Here is a 27,867-nt window from a genome sequence, read left to right on the forward strand (position 1 = left end):
TAACTGTTCATGTTAGGAAACTAGAAAAAGAAAATAAAAACGAAGATAGAAGGAAGAAATACTAATAAAGATTAGAGGGGAGATAAATTAGATAGAGGATAGGGAGAATCAATAGAATCAATGAAATCAAAAGTTACTTCTTTGAAAAGATCAACAAAATTGACAAACCATTAGATTGACTAAGAAAAAAAGAAGACTCACATCATAAAATCAGCAATGCAAGTGGGGATATCACTACCTACCTTAAAACAATGAAACAGAATTAATGAGCTTCTAGAGTTAAGATGGCGGAGTGGTAGGGGGACCCTGAACATATCTGGTTCTTTGAATACAGCTTCAACAACATTCACCTATTTTGAACAACTAGGAAGATGATCTGAAGATTAAGGGAAGAATCTGCAAATTGGAGTGAGTGAACATGGCAGATGCAAGGCTTATCTTCACCAACAAAGCACACCTACTTAAAGGTCCAAACACTCCCCACTACAAGCAAGGAGGAACTCTGTAGAGGAAGGGCCAGTGGGAAAGAACAGCCAAAACACAACAGCAGCGTGTACACGGCATACACCAGAAACACTTCCTGAGATTTTGGTTGCTGTTGTTGTTGTAGCTGTTGTTATTGCTGCTTTCTTTCTTTTTTTTTTTTCCTCCTTTCTTTTCTGGAAACAATGGCTAGACGGAGAAACTCTCCCCAAAAGAAAGAACAAGACAAAATGCCCACCACCAGGGATATAATCACTATAGAAGTAAAATGCCTGAACTAGAATTTAAAATGATTATAAAGATACTAGCTAAGCTTGAAAAAAGCATAGAAGACACAAGAGAATCCCTTACTATAGAAATAGAAGAACTAAAATCTAATCTGGACAAAATTAAAAATGCTATTACTGAGATGCAGTAAAAAATGGAGGCTTTAACAGTGAGGATAAATCAGGCAGAAGAGAGAGTCAGTGATACAGAGGACAAAATGATGGAGAATAAGGAAGCTGAAAAGAAGAGAAAAAGACAACTATTGAATCACGACAGGAGACTTGGAGAAATCAGTAATTCAATAAAGTGAAATAATATCCAAATAATATGGGTCCCAGGAGATGAACAGTGGAAGAAAGGGACAGAAGGTTTATTTGAACAAATTATACTAGAGAAGTTCCCTAATCTGGGGAGGGAAATAGGCATTCATGTCCAGGAGGCAAAAAGAACCTCCCCTCAAAATCAACAAAAATAGATCAATACCTGACATATAATACTGAAATTTGCAAATTTCAGAAATAAAAAGAAACCCCTGAAAGCAGCTTGGGACAAGAGGTCTTTAACCTACAAAGGTAGACACAAAAGGCTGGCAGCAGACCTGTCCACAGAGACCTGGCATGATATATTCAATGTGCAAAACAGGAAAAATATGCAACCAAAAATACTGTATCCAGCAAGGCTATAATTCAGAATAGAAGGACAGATAATTTCCAAGACAAACAAAAACTAAAGGAATTTGTGAACACTAAACCAGCCCTGCAAGAAATATTAAAAGGGATCCTTTGAACGAAAAGAGAGCCCAAAAGTAACAAAGACCAGAAAGGAACAGAGACAATCTACACGAACAGCGACTTTACAGGCAATGCAATGGCACTAACTTTATATCCTTTATTAATTACTCTGAATGTAAATAGACTAAATGCTCTAATCAAAAGACAGGGTATCAGATTGGATTTTAAAAAAAGACTCATTCATATTCTGCTTACAAGAGACTCATTTTAGACTGAAACACACTACCAGATTGAAAGTAAGGGGGTGAAGAACCATTTATCATGCCAATGCACATCAAAAGAAAGCTGGAGTAGCCAGCCTTATATCAGATAAACTAGATTTTAAAACAAAGATCGTAGTAAGAGATGAAGAAGGATACTATATCATAATAAAAGGGTCTATCCAACAAGAAGATCTAACAATTGTAAATAATTATGCCCCTAACATGGGAGCAGCCAAATATATAAACCAATTAATAACAAACATAAACTCATTGATCAAAATACAAGAATAGTAGATGACATTAACATCCCACTCACAGCAATGGATAGATCATCAAAACAGATCAAGAAGGAAACAAGGGCTTTGAATGACACACTGGACCAGATGGACTTCATAGATATATTCAGAGCATTTCATTCTAAATCAGCAGAATACTCATTCTTCTCAAGTGCACATGGAACATTCTCCAGAATAGATCACATACTGTGTCACAAATCAGCTCTCAACTGGAACAAAAATATTGAGATTATTTCATGCATGTTTTCAGACCACAATGCTTTCTTTTAAAAAAGATTTTATTTATTTGAGAGAGAGATAGAGCATGAGGGGGGGAGGAGGAGCAGAGGCAGAGGGAAAAGCAGACACTCCACTGAGCAGGGAACCCAACTTGGGGCTCGATCCCAGGAATCTGAGATCATGACCTGAGCTGAAGGCAAATGCTTAACTGACTGAGCCACCCAGGCACACCAGACCACAATGCTTTAAAACTTAAGGTCAACTACAAGAAAAAGAAAAATTGGAAGGAATACAGATACACGGAGGTTAAAGAGCATCCTACTAAAGAATGAATGGGTCAACCAGGATATTAAAGAAGAATTAAAAAATACATGGAAGCAAATGAAAATAAAAACACAGTATTTCAAAACCTTTGGGATGCATCAAAGGTGGTCCTAAGAGGGAAGTATATAGTAATACAAGTCTTTCTCAGGAAACAAGAATTCTCAAATACAAAACCTAATCTTACACCTAAAGGAGCTGGTAAAAGAGCAGCAAAAAAAAAAAAAAAAAAAAAAAAAAACTAAATCCAGCAGGAGAAGAAAAATAATAAAGATTAGAGCAGAAATAGAAACAAAAAAAAAACCCCAGTAGAATAGATCAATGAAACTAGGTGCTGCTTCATTTAAAAGAATTAATAAGATTGGTAAACCCCTAGCCAGACTTATCAAAAAGAAAAGAGAAAGGACCCAAATAAAATCAGGAATGAATGAGGAGAGATCATAACCATCCCTGAAGAAATAAAAACAACTATAAGGCAATATTATGAGCAACTATATGCCAACCAATTAGGCAATCTAGAAGAAATGGATGCATTCCTAGAAACATATAAACTACCAAAACTGAAACAGGAAGAAATAGAAAATCTGAACAGACCTGTAACCAGCAAAGAAATTGAGTCCGTAATAAAAAATCTCCCAAGAAACAAAGAATCCAGGGCCAGATGGCCTCCCAACAGAATTCTTCTAAATGTTTAAAGAAGAATTATTACCTATTGTTCTGAAACTGGTTCCAAAAATAGAAATGGAAGGAAAACTTAAAAACTCATTCTATGAGGCCAGCATTACCTTGATCCCCAAACCAGGTAAAGACCCCACCAAAAAGGAGAATTACAGACCAATATTCCTGATGGACATGCATACAAACATTCTAACCAAGATACTAGTTAATAGGATCCAACAGTACATCAAAAGGATTATTCACCATGATCAAGTGGGATTTCTACCTGGGCTGCAAGGGTGGTCCAATATCCACAAACCAATCAATGTGATACACCACATTAACAATAGAAAGGACAAGAAACATATGATCGTCTCAATAGAAGCAGAAAGAGCACTCAACAAAATACGGCATCTTTTCTTGATAACAAGAGAGTAAGTACATTACTTCATTATATTATATTATATTATATTATATTATATTATATTATATTATATTAGTAATATAATTAAGAAACTTCCTATACTATCTGCCACCATACAATGCTATTACAATATCATTAACTATATTCCTTATGTTGTGCCTTTTTTTCCGGTGACTTATTCATTCCCTAACTGAAATTCCCTGACTGTGGGTAGCTTTACTTGTGGTGAGCATAGCATAATGTATAAACTTGTAAAATCATTATGTTGGGCACCTAAAGTGAATGCAACATTGTGTGTCAACTATACTCAAAAAAATTTGAAAAACAAAATGAACAAACAAAGCCACAGGGTCAGAGAGAGCCAGTACAGTATGAATAGCTCAGACTTTGGAGGGAGGATACCAGGACACTCTGTACCTCCACCTTCGTCCTTAGAATGGAAGTAATTATAGTATCTGCTTCTACCAGGGCACCAGAAGTTATACAGATAAATAAACATTGCCTTCCAAATTCAAAAAGGAAAAAGAAAGGAGAAAGAAAGAAAGAAAGAAAGAAAGAAAGAAAGAAAGAAAGAAAGAAAGAAAGAAAGAAAGGAAAAGAAAGAGAAAGAGAAAAAGAAAGAGCTTACCACAAAGGGAAGCCCAGACCTAGTTGTCTTCACTGGTGAATTCCATCAAACATTCACAGAAGAGTTAGTATCAATTCTTTACAAATTCTTCCAAAAAATAGAAGAGGTGGAAACACTTCCCAGCTAATTCTGTGGGGCCAGTGTTACCCAGTAACAAAACCAAAGATATCACACAAAAAGAAAACTACAGACCAGTATCACTTTTGAATACTAATAAGAAAAAAATTTCAATGAAATACCAAACCAAATTCAGCAACAAATAAAAAGGATTATAATTACCAAGATGAATTTATCTCAATTATGTAAAATTGGGATTTCTCTCAGGAAGGGAAGATTGGTTTAACTGCTGAAAATCAGTTATTTAATATATTGTACTGTATTTAAGAGAATAAAGGCCCCGTGATCATTTCAATACATGTAGAAAAAGTTGGCAAAAAAATCTAACATTCTTTCATGATTAAAACATTCAACAACAGAAATAGGAGGGAACATACTTAAACTGCAAGTGGATATCTATGAAGACACCACAACTAACATCATACTTGAGTGAAAGACTGAGAACTTTCCTAATAAGATTGGGGACAAGACAAGGATGTCTGCTCTCACCATTTCTGTGCACCATTACACTAGAGGTTTTATCCAGGGCAGTTGGAAAAAACAAAACCAAAAAAAAAACCCTAAAAAAACTAAAAGGCATCTATACTGGAAAGGAAGAAATAAAGGTTACCCTTTATTCACAGATGATATAATCTTTTATATTGAAAATCCTGAAGAACCCGTAATAAACTATCAGAACTAATAAATTGATTCAGCAAAGTTGCAGAATACAAGATTGATGTGTTGAAATCAATTGTCTTCCTGTATATTAGCAAGGAATAATTTAAAATTGATAGAACACAGTTCATTCATTATAATAAAATAACAATAAATTTTGCAAAAGTAGTGTTAAACCTATGAAACTCTGTGGAATAATAAGATATAAATAAATGGAAAATCATTTCATTTTCATTGGTTATAAGCTTTAATATTGTTAAGATGACAATATTCCCCATAGACTCAAGGCAATAAGGCAAAATTCCAGCTGGCTTCTTAGCAGAAATTGAAATGTTTACTGTAAAATTCATATTGAAAAAACGTGGAATAGCCAAAACACATGAAAGGATGCTTAACATCACTAATCATCAGGAAATGCAAATTTCCTGAGATGTCACCTCACACCTGTCAGAATGGCTAAAATAAAAAACACAGGACACGTGCCCTCCTTACTACCCATCACCAGCGTATCCCATTCCTCCACCCCCCTCTCCTCTGAAGCCCTCAGTTTGTTTCTCAGAGTCCATAGTCTCTCATGCTTCATTCCCCCTTCTGATTATCCCCCCTTTCTTTATCCCTTTCTTCTCCTACCGATCTTCCTAGTTCTTATGTTCCATAGATGAAAGAAACCACATGATAATTTTCTTTCTCTACTTGACTTATTTCACTTAGCATAATCTCCTCCAGTGCCGTCCATGTTGCAGCAAATGTTGAGAACTTGTTCTTTTTGATAGCTGAGTAATATTCCATTGTATATATGGACCACATCTTCTTAATCCAATCATCTGTTGAAGCACATCTCGGCTGGGGGAATGGGATAGGCTGGTGATGGGTAGTAAGGAGGGCAGGTATTGCATGGTGCACTGAGTGTTATACGCAACTAATGAATCATCGAACTTTACATCAAAAACCAGGGATGTACTGTATGGTGACTAACATAATATAATAAAAAATATTATTAAAAAAATAAAGGGAAGAATCAAATATTTAAAAAAAAAACAACAAACAAACACAGGACACAACAAGAGTTAGCAAGGAAGTGGAGAAAAAGGAGCCTTTGTGCACTGTTGGTAGGAATGCAACTGGTGCAGCCACTCTGGAATACAGTATGGAGGTTCCTCAAAAAGTTAAAAATAGAACTACCTTACATCCAGCAATTGCACTACTGGGTATTTTTCCAAAGAATAAAAAGCATTCACTGAAAGGGATATATGCACCCCTATGTTTATTGAAGCGTTATTTACAATAGCCATATTATGGAAGCAATCCACAGATGAATAGATAAAGAAGATGTGGTAGGTATCTACCTATCTATCATCTATCTATCATCTATCTATCTATCTATCTATCTATCTATCTATCTATCTATCTACCTGTCATCTATCACTCAGCCATAAAAAAGACTGAAATCTTTCCATTTGCAACAACATGAATGGACCTAGAACGTACAATGCTAAATTAAGTCAGTCAGAGAAAGACAAATACCATGTGATTTCACACATATGTGGAATTTAAGAAACAAAACACATGGACAAAGAAAAAAGAGAAACAAAAAAAAATTGGACTCTTAACTATGGAGAACAAATGTGGCTGCCAGAGAGAAGGTGGATGGGGGGGATAGGTGAAATAGGTGAAGGGGATTAGGAGTACAATTATTGTAATGAGCACTGACTAACATATAGAATTGTCAAATCACTGTATTGTACCCCTGAAACTAATATAACACTGTATGTTAATTATACTGGAATTTTTAAAATAAATAATTAACAAAGACCCATTACCCATCTAGGCCAACCCTCACCCACCTCCCTCCATCCACCCTCAGTTTGTTCTCTATCATTATGAGCCTCTTAATGGCTTGTTTTCTTCTCTCCTTTTTTTCTCCTCCCCTTTCGTGTATGTTTATCTGTTTTCTTTCTCAAATTCCACATGTGAGTGAGATCATATGGTATTTGTCTTTCTCTGACTGACTTATTTCACTTAGCATAATACTTTCTAACTCCATCCATGTTGTTGCAAATAGCAAGATTTCAATCTTTTTGGTGGCTGAGTAATATTCTATTGTATGTATTTACCACAGTTTCTTTATCCATTCATCAGTCGATGAACATTTGGGTTCTCTCCATACTTTGGCTATTGTTAATAATGCTGCTATAAACATTGGGGTTCATGTACCCCTTTGAATCCATACTCTTGTATCCTTTAGTTAAACACCTAGTAGTGCACTTGCTGGGTCATAGGGTAGTTGTATTTTTAACTTTTTAAGGAACATCCATACTGCTCTTCAGTTTGTATTCCCACCAACAGTGCAAGATTTCTTTTCTCCGCACCCTTGTCAACACCTGTTGTTTCTTGTGTTGTTAATTTTAGGCATTCTGACAGGTATGACATGGTATCTCATCGTAGTTTTGGTTTGTATTTAGCTGATGTTGAGTGATGTCAAGCATCTTTTCATGTGCCTGTTAGCCATCTGGATGTCTTCTTTGGAAAATTATCTATTCATGTCTTCTGCCCATTTCTTAACTGGATTACTTGTTTCTGGGGCATTGAGTTTGATAAGTTCTTTATAGATTTTGGATAATAGCCCTTTACCAGATAGATATTTTCAAATATCTTTTCCCATTTTGTAGACTTCCCTTCAGTTTTATTGATTGTTTCCTTCGCTGTGCAGAAGCTTTTTATCTTGATGAAGACCCAATAGTTCATTTTTGCTTTTGTTTCCCTTGCCTCTGGAGACGTGTCTAGTAAGAAATTGCTATGGCCAAGGTCAAAGAGGTTTCTGCCTGTGTTCTCTAGAATTTTTATGGTTTCCTGTCTCACAATAGGCCTTTCATCTGTTTTGAATTTGTTTTTGTGTGTCCTGTAAGAAAGTGGTCCAGTTTCATTCTTCTGCATGTGGCTGTCCAATTTTCCCAACATCATTTGTTGAAGAGACTGTCTTTTTTCAACTGGATATTCTTTCCTGCTGTGTTGATTAGTAGACCATACAGTTATAGGTCCATTTCTGGATTCTTTATTCTGTTCTATTGGTCTATGTATCTGTTATTTTGCCAGTACCATACCGTCTTGATGATTACAGCTTTGTAATACAGCTTGAAGTCCAGAATTGTGATACCTCCTGCTTTGGTTTTCTTTTTCAACATTCCTTTGGCTATTCAGGGTCTTTTCTGGTTCCATACAAATGTTAGGATTGTCTGTTCTTGCTCTGTGAAAAGTGTTGTTGTTATTTTGATAGGAATTGCATTGAATGTGTAGATAGCTTTGGGTAGTATAGACCTTTTAATGCTTTTCTATTTCTTTGTGTCCTCTTCAGTTTCTTTCATAAGTGTCTTATAGTTTTCAAGGTACGGTTATTATACCTCTTTAATTAGGTTAATTCTTAGGTATCTTCTGGGTTTTGGTGCAATTGTAAATGGTATTGATTCCTTTATTTCCTTTTCCTATTGCTTCATTAATTGGTGTACAGAAATGTAACAGATTTCTGCACATTAATTTTATATCCTGCACCTTTGTTGAACTCATGTATTAGTTTTAGCAATTGGGTAGTATTTTTCAAAAAAAAATGACTGGGGCCACCTGGGTGGCTCAGTTGGTTAAGCATCTGCCTTAGGCTCAGGTCATGATCCTGCGGTCCTGGGATCAAGCCCCATGTTGGGCTCCCCACTCAGAGGTGATCCTGCTTCTCCCTCTCCCTCTGAACCTCCACCCTGCTCGTGCTCTCAATCTCTCTCTCTCTCTCTCTCTCTCTCTCTCTCTCTCTCTCATGAATAAATAAAAAATCTTTAAAAAAAAGAAAACCTGACTGTCCTCTTGGACAGGCAGTCATCAAATTTCAAATCTCAGGCTTGCAGGGCGAAAAGAAGCTACCAGTCTTACATTGTTACTTTGTCAATTTCTCCACTGAAGTAACCCTTGTGCCCACAAAGAAATAAGCACAAGAGACTTATGAGGGGAGAATAATTAATTTCTTATGAATTTTTATCTTAAAAATTCATGTAGAGTTGTCATTCTATTCCACAATGTGATTAACAAAAAAAATATTTTAAGTTACTAAACATCAGGGAAAATATGGATAAGAATAAGGACATTTCTCCCTCATTTTTATGGTAAGGCAAAAGGTGAAGGCAACCTATTACTTACAATGCAGCTTAACATGCACCATTTAATATAATTCTCACAAAAGCCTTTTAGGTTAGAAAGTATCCCCAATCTCCAAATGAGACAAATAGAGTTCAAAGAACCTTAATGACTGGGACCAAGTTTCAGTGGTGGATGCAGGATTCCAGCCCAGCTCTGCCTGGCTCCAAAGCCCTGCTGAGTTGACATTCATCTTCCAAACAAGAAAACTAGTCTGTGACTTTTGCATTTCACCTTGGTTCCACAATCCTTGGGGAACTTGCTTAAAGTAGTCAGACCCTTTAAGGTATTTTCAAGTCTGAAAGACAGACAGACTGAGATTATACCTAGGTGCTGAAGATTTCTGAGCCCAACTTCCCCATAGCTGAGCTGGCATTTGTAGTCCTATAGCTTCTCGTGTTGATTATAAGCATTGATTATAAATTTTACTTATTTGTGAACCTGTTGAAGAAAAGCAAATGGTATTCTGGTTTGGGAAACTTCCGTTTTATATGGCAGCGCTTCTCCTTCAGACTGATAAAACTGAATGTCCTGCATAGGGATAATAAGTGAGAATGTAACCCAGGGGAGGCAAAAAGAAATACAAATGTTGCATGCAAATTATGAGCTTACTTGTTCTCAAAGCAAACCTCTGCTGTTCTTGCACTTAGGATGTTATTTAGGAAGATGTTAGAAACTTCTCAGGTTATTTTTTCTTTCACTATATGCTGTTATAGCCATATAAAGCATGCATGTATCATATAAGTTAGTTATACGGCATAATAATAAAATGAACACTCATGAGCCCTGATTAAAGAATAAGAACATTAAAACCATTTTTTTGTTTGTTTACTGCTCTAACTCCAGAACCTAGAATGGTGCCTGGTATGTGGTTGACACTTAATATTTTTAAATGAATGCATAAATCAACTTGTATCCTCCTTCCTTACATCATTAACCACAGTCTCCCCTTAGAAGTAACCACTATCCTATATCTGGGGTTTATTATTCCTTTGTGTGTGTATGTTTATATATATATATATGTTTTTATATATATATATATATATTCCCAAATTATATATTGTTTACTTTTGCCTTTTTTTGGAACTGTATGTAATAGAATCATATAATATGTAGGCTATTGTGATTTATGTATTTTATACAACATTAGCTTGTGAGATTTACCTATGTGTACCTGTATTCTCTTCCTTGTCATTGCTGAATTGTGGTTTATTGAATGAGTGTGCTGTAATTTTTCCTTTCTCCTCTTAGTGGATGTTTATCATTTCTGCTTTTATAAATAAAGCTGTTATGACCATTCCCACACCTCCTTCCTTGTACATATGTGCATGAGTTTCTAGGATATAAACCTGCGATAGGTTGCAGTTTTCATTTCTAGGGCCCAAAGGTCAGCCCATGAGGCAGAACTGAAATGTGCCTTTTGTCCACACTAGGCCAGGGTCAGTGAAAGTGCATCCAAAATATTTTTCCAGAAAAAGGGGCGTTAGGTAGGCAGAGACCAGCCTGGAGAGTTTAACAGACATCTCAGGCCTTTAGTAAAAATGGGATTAGGAAAAGTTCAAATTCTAAAATCGTCTTTATTATTTCTCTTCTTCTTCCTCCTCTTTTATAGTTATTTTTGTAAATGGTGCATTTTATTAAACGTATATCTAAATAAAATATTGAGACTTTCTTCAGTCCTTAAGCATTGATTGTAAATTTGATTAATTAGATTATGTTCAACAATTTGAACTGTATTTTGAATTTTAATATAGATGAAAATTTCTGTTCCTTAAAGGCTCTTTTCAAAAAGACCTCTTATCTATGCAGATTTCCATATTGTATATCTAATATTTATTTTCCAATCATATGATAACAATTACTGTCAATATCATCATCTTCTCATTTATCCACATATACCTTTATACCTTTCAAAAAAACATTCCTGTCTTTGAGGTGCTTCTTCATCTGCAGCAATCTGTACTCTACTTTATTATATCATCTATTGTTATTTTACAGTTTCTTACTTCCTGTATGTCCTCTGTACTAAATAGTAGGTTTCTTAGAGGCAAGAATAATATATCAATCATGACGATATCCCCAGCACCTAGCCCTTTGCTTTGTTCATAGGGCTAGATGCTAGGGGTTGAGTCAGTCTATCTAATCTCAGCCTTCAATTTTATAACATGGTTAGTCATGGGTTATGAATTGGCACTTTGGAGTCAGACTTACCTAAGATGGAATCTGGCATTCCCACTTAGGAGATGAGTGATCTTGAACAAGTTCAATTTTCCTGAACAATAGCTTCCTCTCCAACAATACAGGGATGATATGGAGTTACCTGGCAGAGTTTGAGGGGGACATTAAGTGAGATGATATATATGAAATGGCCTGGCACATTAAGTGCCTAAATACATGCTGTTGGGTTTTTTTTTTTTACTTTATTTGAATGGCTTCCAGAAGTCAAAAAAAGAGAGAAAAGGATGAAGGCAGTTGCAAAAATAAAAACAAAAAAACTTCTGCTTCTCCTTGCTTCATGAATGAAGAGGGGGTACACTGTTTACCCAAGGAAATGACATTTTTAGCCAAGGGAATGATGCTCTTAACATTTGGCCCACTTATATATGGGAAGTGCGCTATTTTCCTGTGGAACTTGTGGTCCTGCTAGTCTTGGTTTGTGGACAAACTCCTGCTGGCTTTCCAAAAGTCAAGTCAGGAAAGAGAGAGCTTGTGAGGGAGAAAGATAGGCCACCATAGCCAGCTGCTGGGTTTTCATATCAGCCAAATTTTTTTAGTGCTTTCTGTTGTACTTGGGACTTGAATAAAGGCTAATATTTGTGTCTTAGAGGTAAACTGTTTGTCAGCTATAGCCTAAGCAAAAATTTTCTTTGCTCTTGCCCTGCCAGGGCTGATCCGTGGTTATTGAGGGAAGGATAACATTTCATGCTTTTTTGGATTCTGATGACTATGCTAAGCATGATAATCAAAGAGCCATATGTAGAAAGTGAGAGAGTGGCAGGAAGATGATAGGGTAATGGAAACTGTATTGATTTGGAGCCAGATATCCTGGGCTTGTTGTCAAGTCATTTTGGGTTTCACCTCTCTGAATCTTTCTTCATATGATATAATGAGAAAAAAAATGTTTCTTGGAGTTGTTTGAAGTGTAGAAAGCACCCAGCACAGCAAATAGGCTGCCATTAAGGCTTGTTTTCCTTCCTTAGTAAGGAAGAAGTTCTCATAAAAAATATGGCTGCATTCCTGTAGATGAGAATATGGACAGTTGACATCTACCTTAGGCAGATTAACCCAGGAGGTCACTTGAGTTTTGTTGAATGCTTAGACATAGGACATAGGAGAGAAAAAAAATTGACCCTTGCTTAAAAGAACCATGTTTCATTTGTTTAAACCTGAATTAATTACTATGGGAGACTCAGAATTACGCTTCCATTAAGGTTTCAGGATTCACTTTCTGACCCTCTCCTTCACATCCATCTGAAGGGATTCAGACACACATCTTCTTAGAGATAGGAGGTTTAGACTAGGTGACCCCTGAAGCTCCATCCTAATCTAAGGACCCTATGAGTATTTTAATGGCCAAGTGTTGAGATGATAGCCTGAGAAATTTCCAGCATCACTGTGTATCATTTCCCAACAAGAGCCCCAGGCATAAGGATTCTGCTGCTTTATGTTGTAGAATGGGGGAGAGCGGATGTCCATATGATCTACAGAGATGGCTAAGTGAAGGAATGGGGGAAAGAAAGACCAAGTCAGGCTGGTATGATAACACTAATCGTGATCCATCACTTGTGTATTATTTGTTTTAAAGGCTTTTTATCCTTTTATACAATTTATACTGCCACTCACAACAGTAGCTTTGTAGGATGGACAATATTATTGACAGGTGAGAGTGAGGCTCAGAGAACTAGAGCAAAGCATACCAAACTGCTTTGTTTAGATGTTTTTACCTTAGGTCTCCCTTTGGTAAGGTAAGGCCGTAGAGCTGGGTTTATACCATTTAACTGCTCTGAAATTGTTGTCCGAATCCCCTTAAGTTAAATACCTTAACCTCAGATTTCTTTTTTTTTTTTTTTAAGATTTTGTTTATTGATTTGACCGAGAGAGCACACAAGCAGGGGGAGTGGCAGAGGGAGAGGGAGACACAGGCTCCCCGCTGAGCAGGGAGCCTGATGCAGGGCTCGATCCAAGGACCCTGGGATCATGACCTGAGCTGAAGGCAGACATTTAACTGACTGAGTGACCCAGGCGCCCCTAACCTCAGGTTTCTGTCTTCATCCTTCCCTCATGTAAACTTAGCCCATGAGACTGGCTGATCCCAGAGAACTTCTTGAATTCCTTAGCAGGATCCAAAAAGGCTCTGCCCACATGACAGGAAAGCGTATGAACACCATCCGTAGAAGTACCAGAAAAAATCAGCTTCACACAGACTCAATTAAGTAAGGAATAATTTTATTTTATAAAAATTAATAATTTATACATGTAAGTTGGCTCCTGAAGACCTTCGACTTCTATTCTCTTATCTCTGCCAGCCACTGACATGTATTGCATTGTTTCTCATGTGTCTTTTCAGTTTGGAGACTGCCAGGGACCATGTTCTACCCATTGACTATTACTTTCCACCCCAGAAGACCTGCCTGATCTGCGGCGATGAAGCTTCTGGCTGTCACTATGGAGCTCTCACTTGTGGAAGCTGCAAAGTCTTCTTTAAAAGAGCCGCTGAAGGTAAAGGGTCTTGCACACTCCTTTTTCCCTTTCTCCTTAATCTTATAGAGAGACACACCAATCTTCCAGAGCCCAGGATTTTATCATCTCAGAGATAAGGTCACTGGCGGGAACCTCTCAAAGAACCTAAGAACCTAAAGAAGGAAGTTTTTCTATTTGCTAGTCCCCTGGCTTTGGCAACCTTGGTAGGACAGGCAATGTAGTCAATGACGGTGGTCCTATCTGGTGCTTAGATCTTGGCGTGGTCCTAAGGATGGAAGAAAATTAATGATTTGTAAAGTTCTAATTTCTTCACTGCTTGTGTTTCACTCTATTGTGTAGTGAGGGGAAAAATTGTATTAGAGAAGTTAGAAATGGAGAAACACCAACTGAGTCCCCACCCATCCTCTGTAGTGTATATGGGACTGTTTTTTCACAAAGTCTCCTTGGCCTCAGCCCCAGAAAGGAAGTGTTCTTGCTGTTCAGCAGACCATCAGTCTGTGCACCTGCTCCCTCCTGCTGCTGCCTCCTTGGGGCCTCTTTGCATTAATAGCCTCAGGTAAATAGGGATCTCAAGTGATAAAACACTTTTATTCTCTCCATAGGTTTTCCCTCAGGGGCTATCCATTGGTATAGCACCTCATGCTAAATTGCATCTTATATTTGGCTAAGTGGGTTCAAGCCCTGGCTTTTTAGTCTTATTTAGCTTAGAACAATTCATGTCTGATCAGCTCCTAGAGGTGCTCAGCCTATGTCCTACAGTAAGAACTCCCATTTCCAGACCTTCTATATATGTTAATGATTCCTTCCTTCCCAGTCAACTTGGGCTCAAACCTCCTGTTTCTCCACTTCATTCTCCATTCTGTACTAAGGACTTCTTTTCTCAATGGGACACTGATAAGCAGCACCTAGACAGAGATGCTCTGCTCTGGGGGCAAACCCAGTTGCCAAACACCAGTAGTATCTACTCCTATCTCCGCTTTCCACAAAGGAAATACTTCCTGCCAAAACCTTTCCTTCTCTCTCACTGGCCTAGAGGTGTTGAATTCCAAGTCAGAACCAAAACAGTCTTTCCTTAGGTAAGAGCTACAAACCCGGAGGACACTTTTAAAAGTGGCAAGTATATAAGCCACACCTTTCATCAGAAATGTGATAGCATCCACCAGAGGACAGCCGAAGCACCAGGGAGTTCTTGGCATCTAGAGAAAAGGTGCAAAGCAGGTGTCCTTTACTGGTTTCCCCCATTGACAGCCAATTGGAATGATGAGTGCCTTTTCATTATTTTAGACAGGTGGCAGGAATACTTCTAAAACAGAAAATTGTTATTTTGTTTTCTTCCAGTCCCCAAAGCAATAAGGAGACAGCTAACTCTTAGTATTACTGAAAGCATGCTGCATGTTCCTTCCATACCCCCAAGTGGCCTATTGCTACTGCTTGTGCTGGGCTAGTATGAGGTCCAGGGCCCCAGTACCTAGACCTAGGCAGTTTAGAAAGAGACACAGAGAGCAATCCCTGCCTTTCTTAAGAGTACTTACAGAAGGATGGCTGTCAGAAAAGAAAGTGAAGAACAGCCCAAAGATATCAGATCACCCCCAATTTCCCCAGTTAGAATCTGCTTCCTCCTCCTACCCCATCATCCAGTAGGCCCTGCCTATAGAGCAGAGAATAAACCAGAGCACTCATCTAGAGATAGTGTGTGTCAGTAAGCCCAGACACCACAGTAATAGCAGCCATATCAGATGGGGAAAGAGTTCAAGTAAGCAACTGAACAAGCAAATTCAACAGTCAGATAGATTAGATTGTATTTGATGCTGCCTCTTGGTTTTACAAATCTGGGTCACAATATTGTTATTTTTGGAAAACAGGGAAAGTGATCAAACATATTGTAAAAGGGAATATTTTGCTGTCATAACATATTCCACATGGAAGCTTTCTGCAGAAGTTAGGGCTAAAGGAGGGAGAAAGGCAGAATGGCAACTGGCAGGGCTGCCTGGGAGGAGCTGTGCTATGATGTGGATCTTGGGCTGTTTGAGAATAGGGAAGTGGAAAGGGGTAATCACTCAACTTACAGAATACTTGGAAATCCAGCAAGGTCTCAAAATGCTCTAGATCCTAGAATCACTTAAGTTAGAGAAACTTGGTAATATTTTCTTTGAGAAAATGAGCCTCCGTGAGGTCATGGGGCCAAATACTCTTGACCATTTGAAATACGAATAGTCACAAATGGATTTCTTAGAAAGCTATGGAGCTTTGGAATATGAACCCCAGGTTCCCGTCTTGAGTCCTTTGAGGGACAGGAGAAGGTGGTTAAAAACAAACAAACAACAACAACAAAAAAAAAAGCAAAAAAAAAAAAAAGAAGAAGAAGAAGGCATTTTCTTTCTCCTCCCATTTGTAAAGCTTGTTGGCTGGAGTTTACTGTTGTCATTAACTCTATTTGAAGGCAGGGGGCTGTCATATTATCCACAAAGAACATTTATTGATTTGTTTATCCCCCATTTTTACAATGTGTCCTTATTGCCCCAGTGGCCTTTATGAAAGTGTTTCTGAATCTGCCTTGTTGAAACTTGGAATTCCACCTGTCTTGGAGAGAGTGGGAGCACAAATCTTTCTTTTCCTCATTTGTTTGTTGTTGTCAGTTAAGTCAGACTGAGTATTCAGAGTGTTGATTACCACTTTATTCATGGTTTCAGAAATCTCTGGACTGGGCACAGGTACAAGACTTAAAAGCCTGGCACATCAGACAGAAATCCATTTCTAGCTTTGTTAGTTCATAAACCATGAGGCTTTAATGCTGTTTTTGGTGCAAGACTCAGCACAGAGTCAATTGTTATCTAGCCAGGTTTTCTTATTGAGGAGGAAGAAGAGGAAGGAGCCCCATATTTTCTCGTTGTCAGTAATTCTGGGAGTTTGGGGTGAGGATTAGTCTAGTCAGGGAGGTATCTGCATATTTTGAGATTAAAAAAAAATAATCATGCTAGGCCATGGGGGTAAAATCATTAAAATCTGGTTGATGAAACTTGGTGAATGTGTGTGTGTGCATGTTCATATATGCTCATGCAGTTGGAGGATAATCTGTGGGCTAGAAACAGGCATGAGGAGAATCAGCTAGTTGGTGCGGTGATGGGATGAGCAGGGAGGTGACAGGGGAAGGCATATTGAATTTTGTCTAAAAGTCCAGGAAGTCAAAGGAAGGTGATGCCCATACACGGAGTAGGGGCACAGAGGGTTTTTAGTTGTCTGGCTTTGAATAATTAATTTTCCTCTTTGGACTTTAATTTTCTCTGTCTGTAAAATAAGGGACTTTTACTAGATTTTTTAAAATATATATATATAGAGAGAGACAGAGTGAGCATGAGTAGGGATGGGGTAAAGGGAGAGGAAGAGAGAGAGAATCCCAAGCAGGCTCCACACCCAGTGAGGAAGATGATGCCCGGCTGGATTTCATGACCCCAAGATCATGACTTGAACCAAAATCAAGAGTCGGATGTTTAATAGACTGAGACACCCCGGCACGCCTAGATATTTTTAATATGCCTTTCCAGCTTTGACTTTTTACGATGGTTCTACAAATTACAAACATCGTCACTGTCAAAACTATTACATCAGTGAACAAATACGCGTTTATACCTATATGCATTTTCGGTTTTGCCTTCCTAACAGATGGTGAATCCTAGCTCCCATTCTTTTAAAAATCGTTTATAGGATGAGGATAAAGCCAGCTGAGAAAGTGCACTGTGGATGAGCTAGGTTAAAATTCAGGACTCTGGGCTTCCCTTCCCCCAGCATTGTGACCATAGTTGGATAACTTCCTTTCTTTTCCATTTTCTCATCTGGAAAATCAGGACATAAATCCCCATCTCTACCACATCATGTTTCAAAGAGGGTTAATTAATTCATCATGTGCACTATGTGCTCAAGAATTTACTATTTTTTGGACATTTTCTAGTAAAACATTGGAGATTGTACATCCATTTGTTTTGTACACATGGAGTGCTGTTTGGTATACATCATAAAACTGAAACCATAGTTTACATTCTGGACTCAAAGAATTACACCATCGTCACTGATGTTTACAATATGTCTCAATTTAGTATTCTTGGCAAATTTTATATAAGTATGGCTTTGATTCCCTCTCTCACCCCAGGTTTTGTGAGGGAAGAAATGTAAGTGAACCCTCATTGAACTCTTCCTGTCCTTTAAATCCACTCTTTCCCACCTCAACTCATGTGGCATTGAATATAACTTCTTGTTTGGAGTCTTGTGGAGAGTTTTTCATGCCTTTCAGTGTCCTCTTCACTCCTTGGCTTTTTGAGTAACATTTCCCAGGGGTATATTAACTATGCTAGGAGGATCTGCTTGCAGCTTCAACAGAGCCTTGATCAGGTATCTTTGGCCAAGGAATTGACTGATTCTGATTGCACTGATCCTAGATAACTTTTCACAGAGTCCTCTTATCTTTTATCTATGTCAGGTTTTTCTAAATGTCAAAGCCAGACTTTAGATCAGGGAGTCAGCCAAATTTTTCTATAAAGGACCAGGTAGTAAATATTTTAGGCTTTGTGGGCCATATGGTCTCTGACTCAACTACTCAATTCTGCCTTTGTAGCCTGAAAGCAGCCCTGGACAATACATAACATAAGCTAATGGGTGTGGCTGTATTACAATAAAACTTTATGGGCACTAAAATTGGAATTTCATTTAATTTTCACATGCCATTCGGAATATTTTTCTTTTGATCTTTTTCAGTCATTTAAAACCTAAAAATCATTCTCAGCTCTTGAGCCACACAGAAACAAGTGGCACACTGGATCTGGCTTGTGGACTGTAGTTTTTGATTCCTGCTTTAGATGGTCACTCCTGTGCTTGCAAATCTGTAGAGTAAATTTCACTTTTTCCCAGCTTCTAGTATTTTAGTAACTCTCTAGCTTATCTAATTTTAAACATTCTTCTGAGTGGCCAAAGTTTGCATGTCTTACTTGTCCAGAATGCTTGGCCTGGTGCCCTCTAGGTCTTGAGCATTTTTTAGTAAACAGGAAAAAAGTAAATTAATACAGGAATGCTAGAAGAGGACACATTTTTTTTAAAGATTTTATTCATTTATTTGACAGAGAGAGACAGCCAGAGAGAGAGGGAGCACAAGCAGGGGGAGTGGGAGAGGAAGAAGCAGGCTTCCAGCGGAGGAGCCTGATGTGGGGTTCGATCCCAGAACCCTGAGATCACACCCTGAGCCTAAGGCAGACGCTTAACGACTGAGCCACCCAGGCGCCCCTAGAAGAGGACACATTTTTTTCTAATGATCTAGTAGCTCATTCCCTTTTACAATACCCAGAAATTGAAAATATTTCATATGTTTTCTAGACTTTTGTACTGCAACCATATGGATAACTATGAAATATATATGAATGAGTTTTGCTCGATGCCACATAAAACTCAGGTGGTAAAGAGGAAGGATTTTGGGGACCATCTGATACTAAGCTGTACAGAAAAACTCTCTGATAGAAAGCAGGGCCCAGGTAGTCAGCTGAGTTATGGATCTGCCATATATTTCCCCATAATTCTTTGTTTTTATACATTTGCTGGCTTAATTCTGATTGTCCCCATAACAAAACTAGAACACAGGCCTTCAGAATAAATAATTTAGCTCTATAACCCATTGCAGTTGATCTCTGCTCAACTCTCTTGTTAGTCCCCAGTTTGGGAACCATGTCAAGAATTTGCCATTGCTGCTATATAGTGCTCTGTGCCTGCTTATTTATAGCATGTACATTTTATGAAATAATGATTAACAAGAAGTTGCTATGTCACTTGCAAGATCTTCTGAGTCCATTGCCTGCTTCCACCTTGTGTTACTATTCCCCAATCTGTTACATTTTTAAAGCCCATATACTGCAGCCAGAACTTTTTTTTCTATCCTTCACAGAATCTCTTGGTAATTGTGAAACTCTGTGTAGTAGATCTTTGCAGTTGGCTTCTATTGCAAGGGTAAATGTTAGAACCACCTTTTCTCCAAAGGTAGGAGTTATTTCTTACTTCTGTGGGTTCTAGTCCCATAGCAAGAAACACGTTATCCTTCAAAATGATCGAACTCTGTGATGAGCCATTATTTCAAAAAACGATCTCTTCAGTTGTAATAGCTATGTGTGCATACTTCTGGAACCTATTATTCAGGTGTTCACCCTCCTTTTCATGACTAGACAACTGCTCTCAGCATTCCAAGTAGGCAGGTGAGTTCTACCTGCCAGAAGACGGTACAGAAGAGGAAACTTCCTCCTATACAAAAGAAGAAACTGAGATTTGGAGGTGAATGAATCTTTATAAAGGGAATAAAGATTAGAATTCTCAGTCCCTTTGCTTCCAGTCTTTGTTGCAGTTCCTGGGGCACCCCGATGGAATCTCCTCAGCTCCTGGCTAAAGTAGGGTCCTTCTTCTACTGAACACCTCATAAGAACAGGCCTGGTAGTAATCTGCTCATGCATTCAGCCAGTAAACATTTACTGGGTGCTTCCTACATGTGGGGTATTGGGCTCTCATACTCAAGATATAGAGCTTGCCTCAAGGAGCTTGGTGATCCTAATCCTGGACATCTTTTTTTCTTTTTTTCCTGAGAGAGAGAGAGCATGCATGTGAAAGTTCGGGGGGGGGGAGGGACAGAGGGAGAGAGAAAGAGAGAGAGAGAATCTTAAGCAGGCTCCTCACCTGGCCCAGAGCCTGACTCCGAGCTCCATCTCATGACCCTGAAATCATGACCTAAGCTGAAATCAAGAGTCAGATGCTTAACCGAATGAGCCACCCACGTGTCCCAATCCTGGACATCTTTAAATCTCTTCAGTGAATTCAGGGCCACAATATCCACTGCTCATTTGAACTTCACAATCATCTGGGACAGAAGGCACAGTCATCCTTGTGGTTTTCCACATAAGCAAACTGAGGCTTTGCCAGTTAATCAACAGATCGTAAATGGAATAGCTGGAATTTGAATCCAGGTGTTCTGAGTCCAAAGGTAACAGTCACTCTGCTATAGCACAGCTGCCTCTCAAATATATAAACATACTAACCCAAAGTAGAAAGAAAAGGTTATGCCTAGGCAAACAAGAAAAACAACAGTGAAAAGGAACAATAGAGTCAGAAATGACAGAAAGAAGTTAAGAAAGACATAAATATTGTGAGAAGAAACCAAGGAGCCACTGAGTAGCACTAATTTGACAGGGAGCTTTTCTTCCTAAGAAAGCCCCAAATACTTAAAAAGAGCTGGTGGTTCATCAGCAGTTTCTTCATTAGGTAGGGCCAGGGACATGTGAGCCATAGTGCTTTCACCACCTCCTACTCTTCATAGGGAAAATACGGATTCTGATACAACGAGCCTTGCTGGCTTTTAATTCAGTCTCATCACACAGCCACAGAACAGAAAGCATAATTTAACACCTTTTCTCAAGAGAATTTTGCTCATTACCAAGCTAAGGGAACAGCTCAGAAACAGAGCATATGCATATAAATGGTAGAGTCCCGGTTCCTTGACCCTTGGCTTTGAGCCTTCTCAAAGTGTACCACAGAATGTTTTCCATGGGGCCAGTAGAAAAATAAATTTATTTTCCTCTTCTTTGATGTCAAAAACAGAAAATCCTATATTTTAGGACAGAGGTAAAAAGTCACAGTCTTGTTGTCTTTTAAAATGTTGATCTTCCTTTGTCTCCTGAGATGTGTCATAATGTGGAAGGACCTTGATTTCATTGTAGTATCTGCATGTGGGCCCTGGAGACTGGGCTTCTCACAGTTCCATAAGTTACATAAACACATTCCTAACAGCCCATGGTTACAATCTCTTTCACTTTGTGGACGGCTAATTCAGCCATGAGTTTAATGAAAAGATGAAAGATTTGCAGTGGTTGGAGTCACAGGCTCTTAAAATGCTAGTCTTTTAAAACGTGAAGAAAAGAAACTTAGAAATCTAAAAAGCTGACCAAGTCATTTTATGGGCAAGGAAACTGAGGCTCAGAGACAGGAAATGGCTTTTCCAGGTTCACAGAACATATAACTGGCAGAAATTAGGGCTTCCTAGAGATTTCTTGTTTCTTATCTGAGGGGCTCTCTGGCCTCACAACCAATTAGCAGAGTCACAGAGATTGTTACCTTGAAACCCCCAAGAATTATGTGAGGCAGCATAATAAACATTTAGAACAGCCCTTGGTTCCCAGAAAGTGCTCAGCCCCTGGGGGTCCCCTCTGCTTCCACCGCGTGTAAGAGCATCTTCTGTAAGTATATGTTTTTCCCTTTAGCAGGGGAATGTGTACTAATTCTAGTCTATAGTAGAAGGGCTCTATAAGTCATTTTATGGTATGAAGATTCTTGCAAGGTCTCATGTGTATAAACATTTATTTATTTTTTTAGGGACAGTTTCATAGCTTTCATGTGATTCTCAGAGGTCCTATAACACAGAAAAGATTACAGACCACTAGTCTAGTCTAGTCTTTGATAAGGAATTTATGGATTCACAAAGGAGTAGCCTGACTAAAGTGATATCCAAAATGGCTGATGACTGTCACTTTCCCCACATGGTGTCCATTTATTCAACTTGAGTGCTTGCTTAATGTGTACACCAGACCTCTACCAGGCACTGGGATAAGAGATAATAACAAAAACTATTGGGCACTCAGTATGCCCAATATTGCTTTATAGACATTTTCTCACTGTCCTCACAACAACCCTATGATGTAGGTTATTATTATTATCTCAAATTTGCAAGGGGAACTGAGGCATAGAAGAGTTAATGTGACTTTCCCAAAGTCGTACAACTAGTTAGTGGCTGCAAAGTGAATATGACGCAGAGTTCTCAACATAACCGAGTGAAATAAGTGTTGTACTAGAAATAAGTACGCAATCCCCTAGAGCATACAGAGAAAGTGTGTTGTTTTACCTGGAAAGTTTGAGAAGACTCCACAAAAAAGTTAAGGGTTGATTTAGGTCTTGAGGGATGCATAATAATTTGCTAGGTACAAAAGGGTAGGAAAGGAACTTAAGGAAGAGGAAGCAGACTAACCAAAGACAGGACTACATGAAAGCAAGAGGCTAACTTGGGAAACTTTATACAGTGCAGAGGTGGTTGAGTTCCCCTTATCACAAGCTGCAGGTCCCTTGACCAGGCTTCAGTCAGCCTTTTGTGCCTGCCCCACCCCATGCGGAGCTATGCCTTACTGTCCTACTCTAATCTCGGGGCTTTTTGGAAGTAGGCTGCTGTCTAGATAGTGGAACAAGATGCAATGCAAGAGCACCAAAGGGGCTCTGGTTCTGCCGTTGACTTACCCGTTGGCCTTAGGCATGTCTCTTTCCATCTTTGCATCACAAAACCTCCATCTGAATAATAAAGTGGTTGGACTATATGGTTTTGAAGAATTTAGCAGTAAATCTGTAACAATCTAAATATTTAAAATAAATCTCTAAAATCTTATGGATACTCCAGATGTGTCCATGTGTCAGTGGTTCACTTTATATTATGCATCAGCCATGGGAAATAGGTAGACCTAAGTTCAATCCCCAGTCACTTAGCTCCTCTGTGTTTCTGTGAGGAGAGTAATAGCTCCCATGGCTATTGTAAGAACTAAATGATGTATAACACAGCTCCTGTTGCCCAGTAAGTTTTGGTTCCTTCTCCTGGAGTGAAGCCTTAGTTATTGGCACACACACACACTTATGGTGTCCCCTGGGTAGCCAGAAAGGAAAGATGGGAAATGGTATTTGTGGTAGTCCCCTGGTAATGTAAGGTTCACACACACACACACACACACACACACACACACACACACACATGCACCTCTTCAGGGTTACTTAATTACTGATCAGAAGGGCCAATAGTATTTGTATAAGAATATAACAAAGATTAGTTCCTTCCTTTTCCTTCTTTGCTCTCCAGGGCACTGTGTGTAACATTCCCCAGACAGCTCAGCAAGGACATGTTTCATTGCCTTTCTTGGCTTCCAGGCTTTGGACTTGAAGGTGTCAGAGCTTTCTGTGTGTCTTCATCATCAAGATTTTTCTGACCTCCCTGGTAAGCAGGTCCACAGCCAATGGCCAGGAGACAAGCTAACAAAGGTCATAAATTATCCTCCCTGTTCTTCAGCCATTAGTTTCCCTTGTCCAGCCAGAGACATGTTTTAAAGTATGGTGAGGCCAGATTCAATAGAAACCTGAGCCAGCACCTGTGTAAATAAAATTTTAAGGCTTCTTTTCCTGAAGCCGGATGGATATTTTTTGAAACCAAGGCAGGCTGTCTTTTATGTAGAGTGCTGCCTTCTATATTATTGTTGCTTTGGACCTCTTGGAGGAATGTGGTTTGGTTGTAGTGGTGTTGTTTTCGTTGTTGGTGGTGGTGTTGTTTGGGGTAAGGGGCATTTCTTTCAAAAACAGGTTAAAGCCTTGGTATGATCTGTGACTCTATTGTGTTTAAAATGAAACACTGGTGATATGCTGGAATTCATTCTGCTTCTCATAGATTGGCTGTACATCCCTCCACCCCCACTCACTCTTCAATGCTGATCCTTTTAAAACTGAGCCAACCAAAACCTATGTGTAGCAAACTGCTTATCTCTAACTCTGACCTGAATCACCTTCAGATCTTATCTAAAACCCTATGTGTTTGGGGAATGGTTAGTACCCTGTCAAGTGTCCCCAGGGCCCATCAGTAGGTGGGTATCCAGTTCTTGAGGTTCCTTAGCTCTGCTCATTTTCAAAATACAGACAGGATTGGTCCTTTACTTGTGTTGATCATGACTAAAGTCCTCCTACTTCCCACTGCCCTGCTTCTTCTGCCACCCCACCTGTGTAGCCTCCGTGACTCCCCAGAAACTCCTCTATAGTCCATGTTATTTAGAAAACGTTTTTCTTTGCCATTTGTTTTTGCAACTTGATGAAAACCAGCCAGCAAATTTAGGTTCAGATTATGATCACATGGGAGCACAAATAGATGTAGAAAACAAAAGAAAGGGGTTTGGATATGTGGAGTGACTTCTCATCTACCTAAGAACCTTACAAAGATACTAAATGCTCTCTACCTAGAAGCCCTATTAATATAAGGGTAAAATACTTGATTTAGGTCCAATGTTTGTTAACTGTGTGCCCTTGGGAAAATGACATCTCCTCCCTGACCTTTAGTCTTCTCACCTGTAAAATGAGGAGGATGATGACCATCCCCAGAGTAATTTTAAGAATTATGTGAGGTTGGGGTGCCTGAGTGGCTCAGTTGTTTGAGAGTCCTACTCTTGGTTTTGGCTCAGGTTATGATCTCAGGGTCATGAGATTGAGCCCTGCATCCAGCCCTGCATTCAGTACAGAGTTCACTTGGGTTTCTTTCCCTCCGCTCTCTCATAAATAAGTAAAATATTTTAAAAAAAGAATTACATGAAGTAAGGCAACTGGAAGTTTCCTTGCATAGTGCCAGACTTTGAAATATAAAGTGAACCAAACACTATGGAAAACGCCTCCTATTACATGAATGAAAAATCAGCCCTGTATCAAAGTATAAAGTATACATTTAGCCTCTATTATATGTCAGGCCTTGTGCTAAGAACTAGGGATAGATGAGTAAAAAATCTCAGTCCACTGCTTGACTTATTTCACTTAGCATAATCTCCTCCAGTCCAGTCCATGCAGAGAAAGACAATTATCATATGTTTTCACTCATTTATGGAACATAAGAAATAGCAGGGAGATCGGTAGGAGAAGGAAGGGAAGAATGAAGGGGGGGAACAGAAGGGGGAATGAACCATGAGAGACTATGGACTCTGGGAAACAAACTGAGTGCTTTGGGCAGAGGGGATTGAGCTAGGCCAGTGATGGGTATTAAGGAGGGCACGTATTGCATGGAGCACTGGGTGTTACATGCAAACAATGAATCATGGAACACTACATCAAAAACCAAGGATGTAATAGCTAAGTTGTGGAAGGAGCTGAGATGGCCTTCAACAGACGACTGGATTAAGAAGATGTGGTCCATATATACAATGGAATATTACTCAGCCATCAGAAAGAACGGTTACACATTTGCAGCAATGTGGATGGGACTGGAGGAGATTATGCTAAGTGAAATAAGTCAGGCAGAGAAAGACAATTATCATATGGTTTCACTCATTTATGGAACATAAGAAATAGGAAGATCAGTAGGAGAAGGAAGGGAAGAATGAAGGGGCGGTAAACAGAAGGGGGAATGAACCATGAGAGACTATGGACTCTGGGAAACAAACTGAGGGCTTCAGAGGGGAGGGGCGTGGGGGATTGGGATAGGCCGGTGATGGGTATTAAGGAGGGCATGTATCGGAGCGCCTGGGTGGCATAGCGGTTAAGCGTTTGCCTTCGGCTCAGGGCGTGATCCCAGCGTTATGGGATCGAGCCCCACATCAGGCTCCTCTGCTATGAGCCTGCTTCTTCCTCTCCCACTTCCCCTGCTTGTGTTCCCTCTCTCGCTGGCTGTCTCTATCTCTGTCAAATAAATAAATAAATAAATCTTTAAAAAAGAAAAAGGAGGGCATGTATTGCCTGGTGCACTGGGTGTTATATGCAAGTAATGAATCATGGAACATGGCATCAAAAACTGGGGATGCACTTTATGGTGACCAATATAACAAAATAAAAATTAGTAAAAAAAATAATAAAGAAATAAAAGAAATTTAAAAAAAACTAAGGATGTACTGTATGGTGACTAACATAACATAATAAAAAATTTTAAAAAAATAAAATAAATAAATAAAATGAAAAAAATCTCAGTCCGGCAGGAGCAACAGATAAGCACACAGTGAGGCATGCATATTCCAGGCCTTTTGCTTGATACTGGAAATTCAGTGATGAATGAGACACAGTCCTCCTTTCAAAGATCTCAAAGTTCAGTGGAGGATATCAATGTGGAAACAAAAATTAAATACTGTTCTGATAAATGTCGTAAGAGAGATTAATAAAAAAATAGGACAAATTATGCAGTAATTGTTTTAAATGAAAGGCCAAAAGAAACAATGTTATTAAGAATTAGGGAGAGGGGTCCCTGGGTGGCTCAGTCAGTTGAGCATCTGACTTTTGGTTTGAGCTCAGGTCATGAGATCAGGCCCTTAGTTGGGCTCCACAACGGGCATGAGGCCTGCATGGGCTTCTCTCTCTTTACCTCTCCCTCTGTCCCTCACCCCCACTGAGGCGCGCTCTCTCTCTCTCTTCTCGTGAATAAATAATTCTTTAAAAAAAGAATTATAGAGAAACTAACTGATTTAAATCAAAGCCTCCCCCCCAAAAAAGAAATTTTTTTTTAAGATTTTATTTATTTGACAGAGAGATAGCCAGCGAGAGAGGGAACACAAGCAGGGGGAGTGGGAGAGGAAGAAGCAGGCTCCCAGCGGAGCAGGGAGCCCAATGTGGGGCTCCATCCCAGGACTCTGGGATCACGCCCAGAGCCGAAGGCAGACGCTTAACAACTGAGCCACCCTGGCGCCCCCCAAAAAAGAATGTTAATCTAATTTTATTCCAGCTTGGTCATTTGTGTTCCATTTTTCATTCTGTTCCTAAAATGGATGATCAGTATTTGTTTTACATCCAAGCATGACAAAATACTGTAGGAGGCTTTACTTACAATGTAGTTAAACTATTCTGTTATCCCGTTGCAAGCCCACACTTTTCTTCCTCCTCACCTTTACTCAGGCTACTCCCTCTGCATCTCCATATCCTTAAGTCCTACATTTCTCACTCAAATGCCTCCTCCTCCATGAAGCCTCCACCCCATCAAAAGGCACCAAACCCTTGTCTGTATACCCACAGCACTTCATGAGTCCCTCTCTTTTGGCTCTTACCACTTTTTACTTTACCTTTAAGTAATGTACTTAACTTATATTTTTCCCTCTGCTAGACTGATTTCCTCAGTGGAAGGTTCACCTTGATGAAGCCACGATTTTATTTTAGATGC

General features: G+C 39.1%; 1 protein-coding gene across 1 annotated transcript in view; it reads left to right on the top strand.

Moving 5' to 3' along the window:
• AR (androgen receptor) overlaps window positions 1-27,867 on the top strand; it is a 188,166-nt gene that overhangs the window by 91,550 nt on the left and 68,749 nt on the right. The window contains exon 2 of the mRNA XM_026485816.4: window positions 13,807-13,958. Coding sequence (XP_026341601.2) covers window positions 13,807-13,958 — 152 coding nt within the window. The remainder of the gene's footprint in view (window positions 1-13,806; window positions 13,959-27,867) is intronic.

Source organism: Ursus arctos, chromosome X (assembly GCF_023065955.2).
Source record: "Ursus arctos isolate Adak ecotype North America chromosome X, UrsArc2.0, whole genome shotgun sequence".
Taxonomy (NCBI): domain Eukaryota; kingdom Metazoa; phylum Chordata; class Mammalia; order Carnivora; family Ursidae; genus Ursus; species Ursus arctos.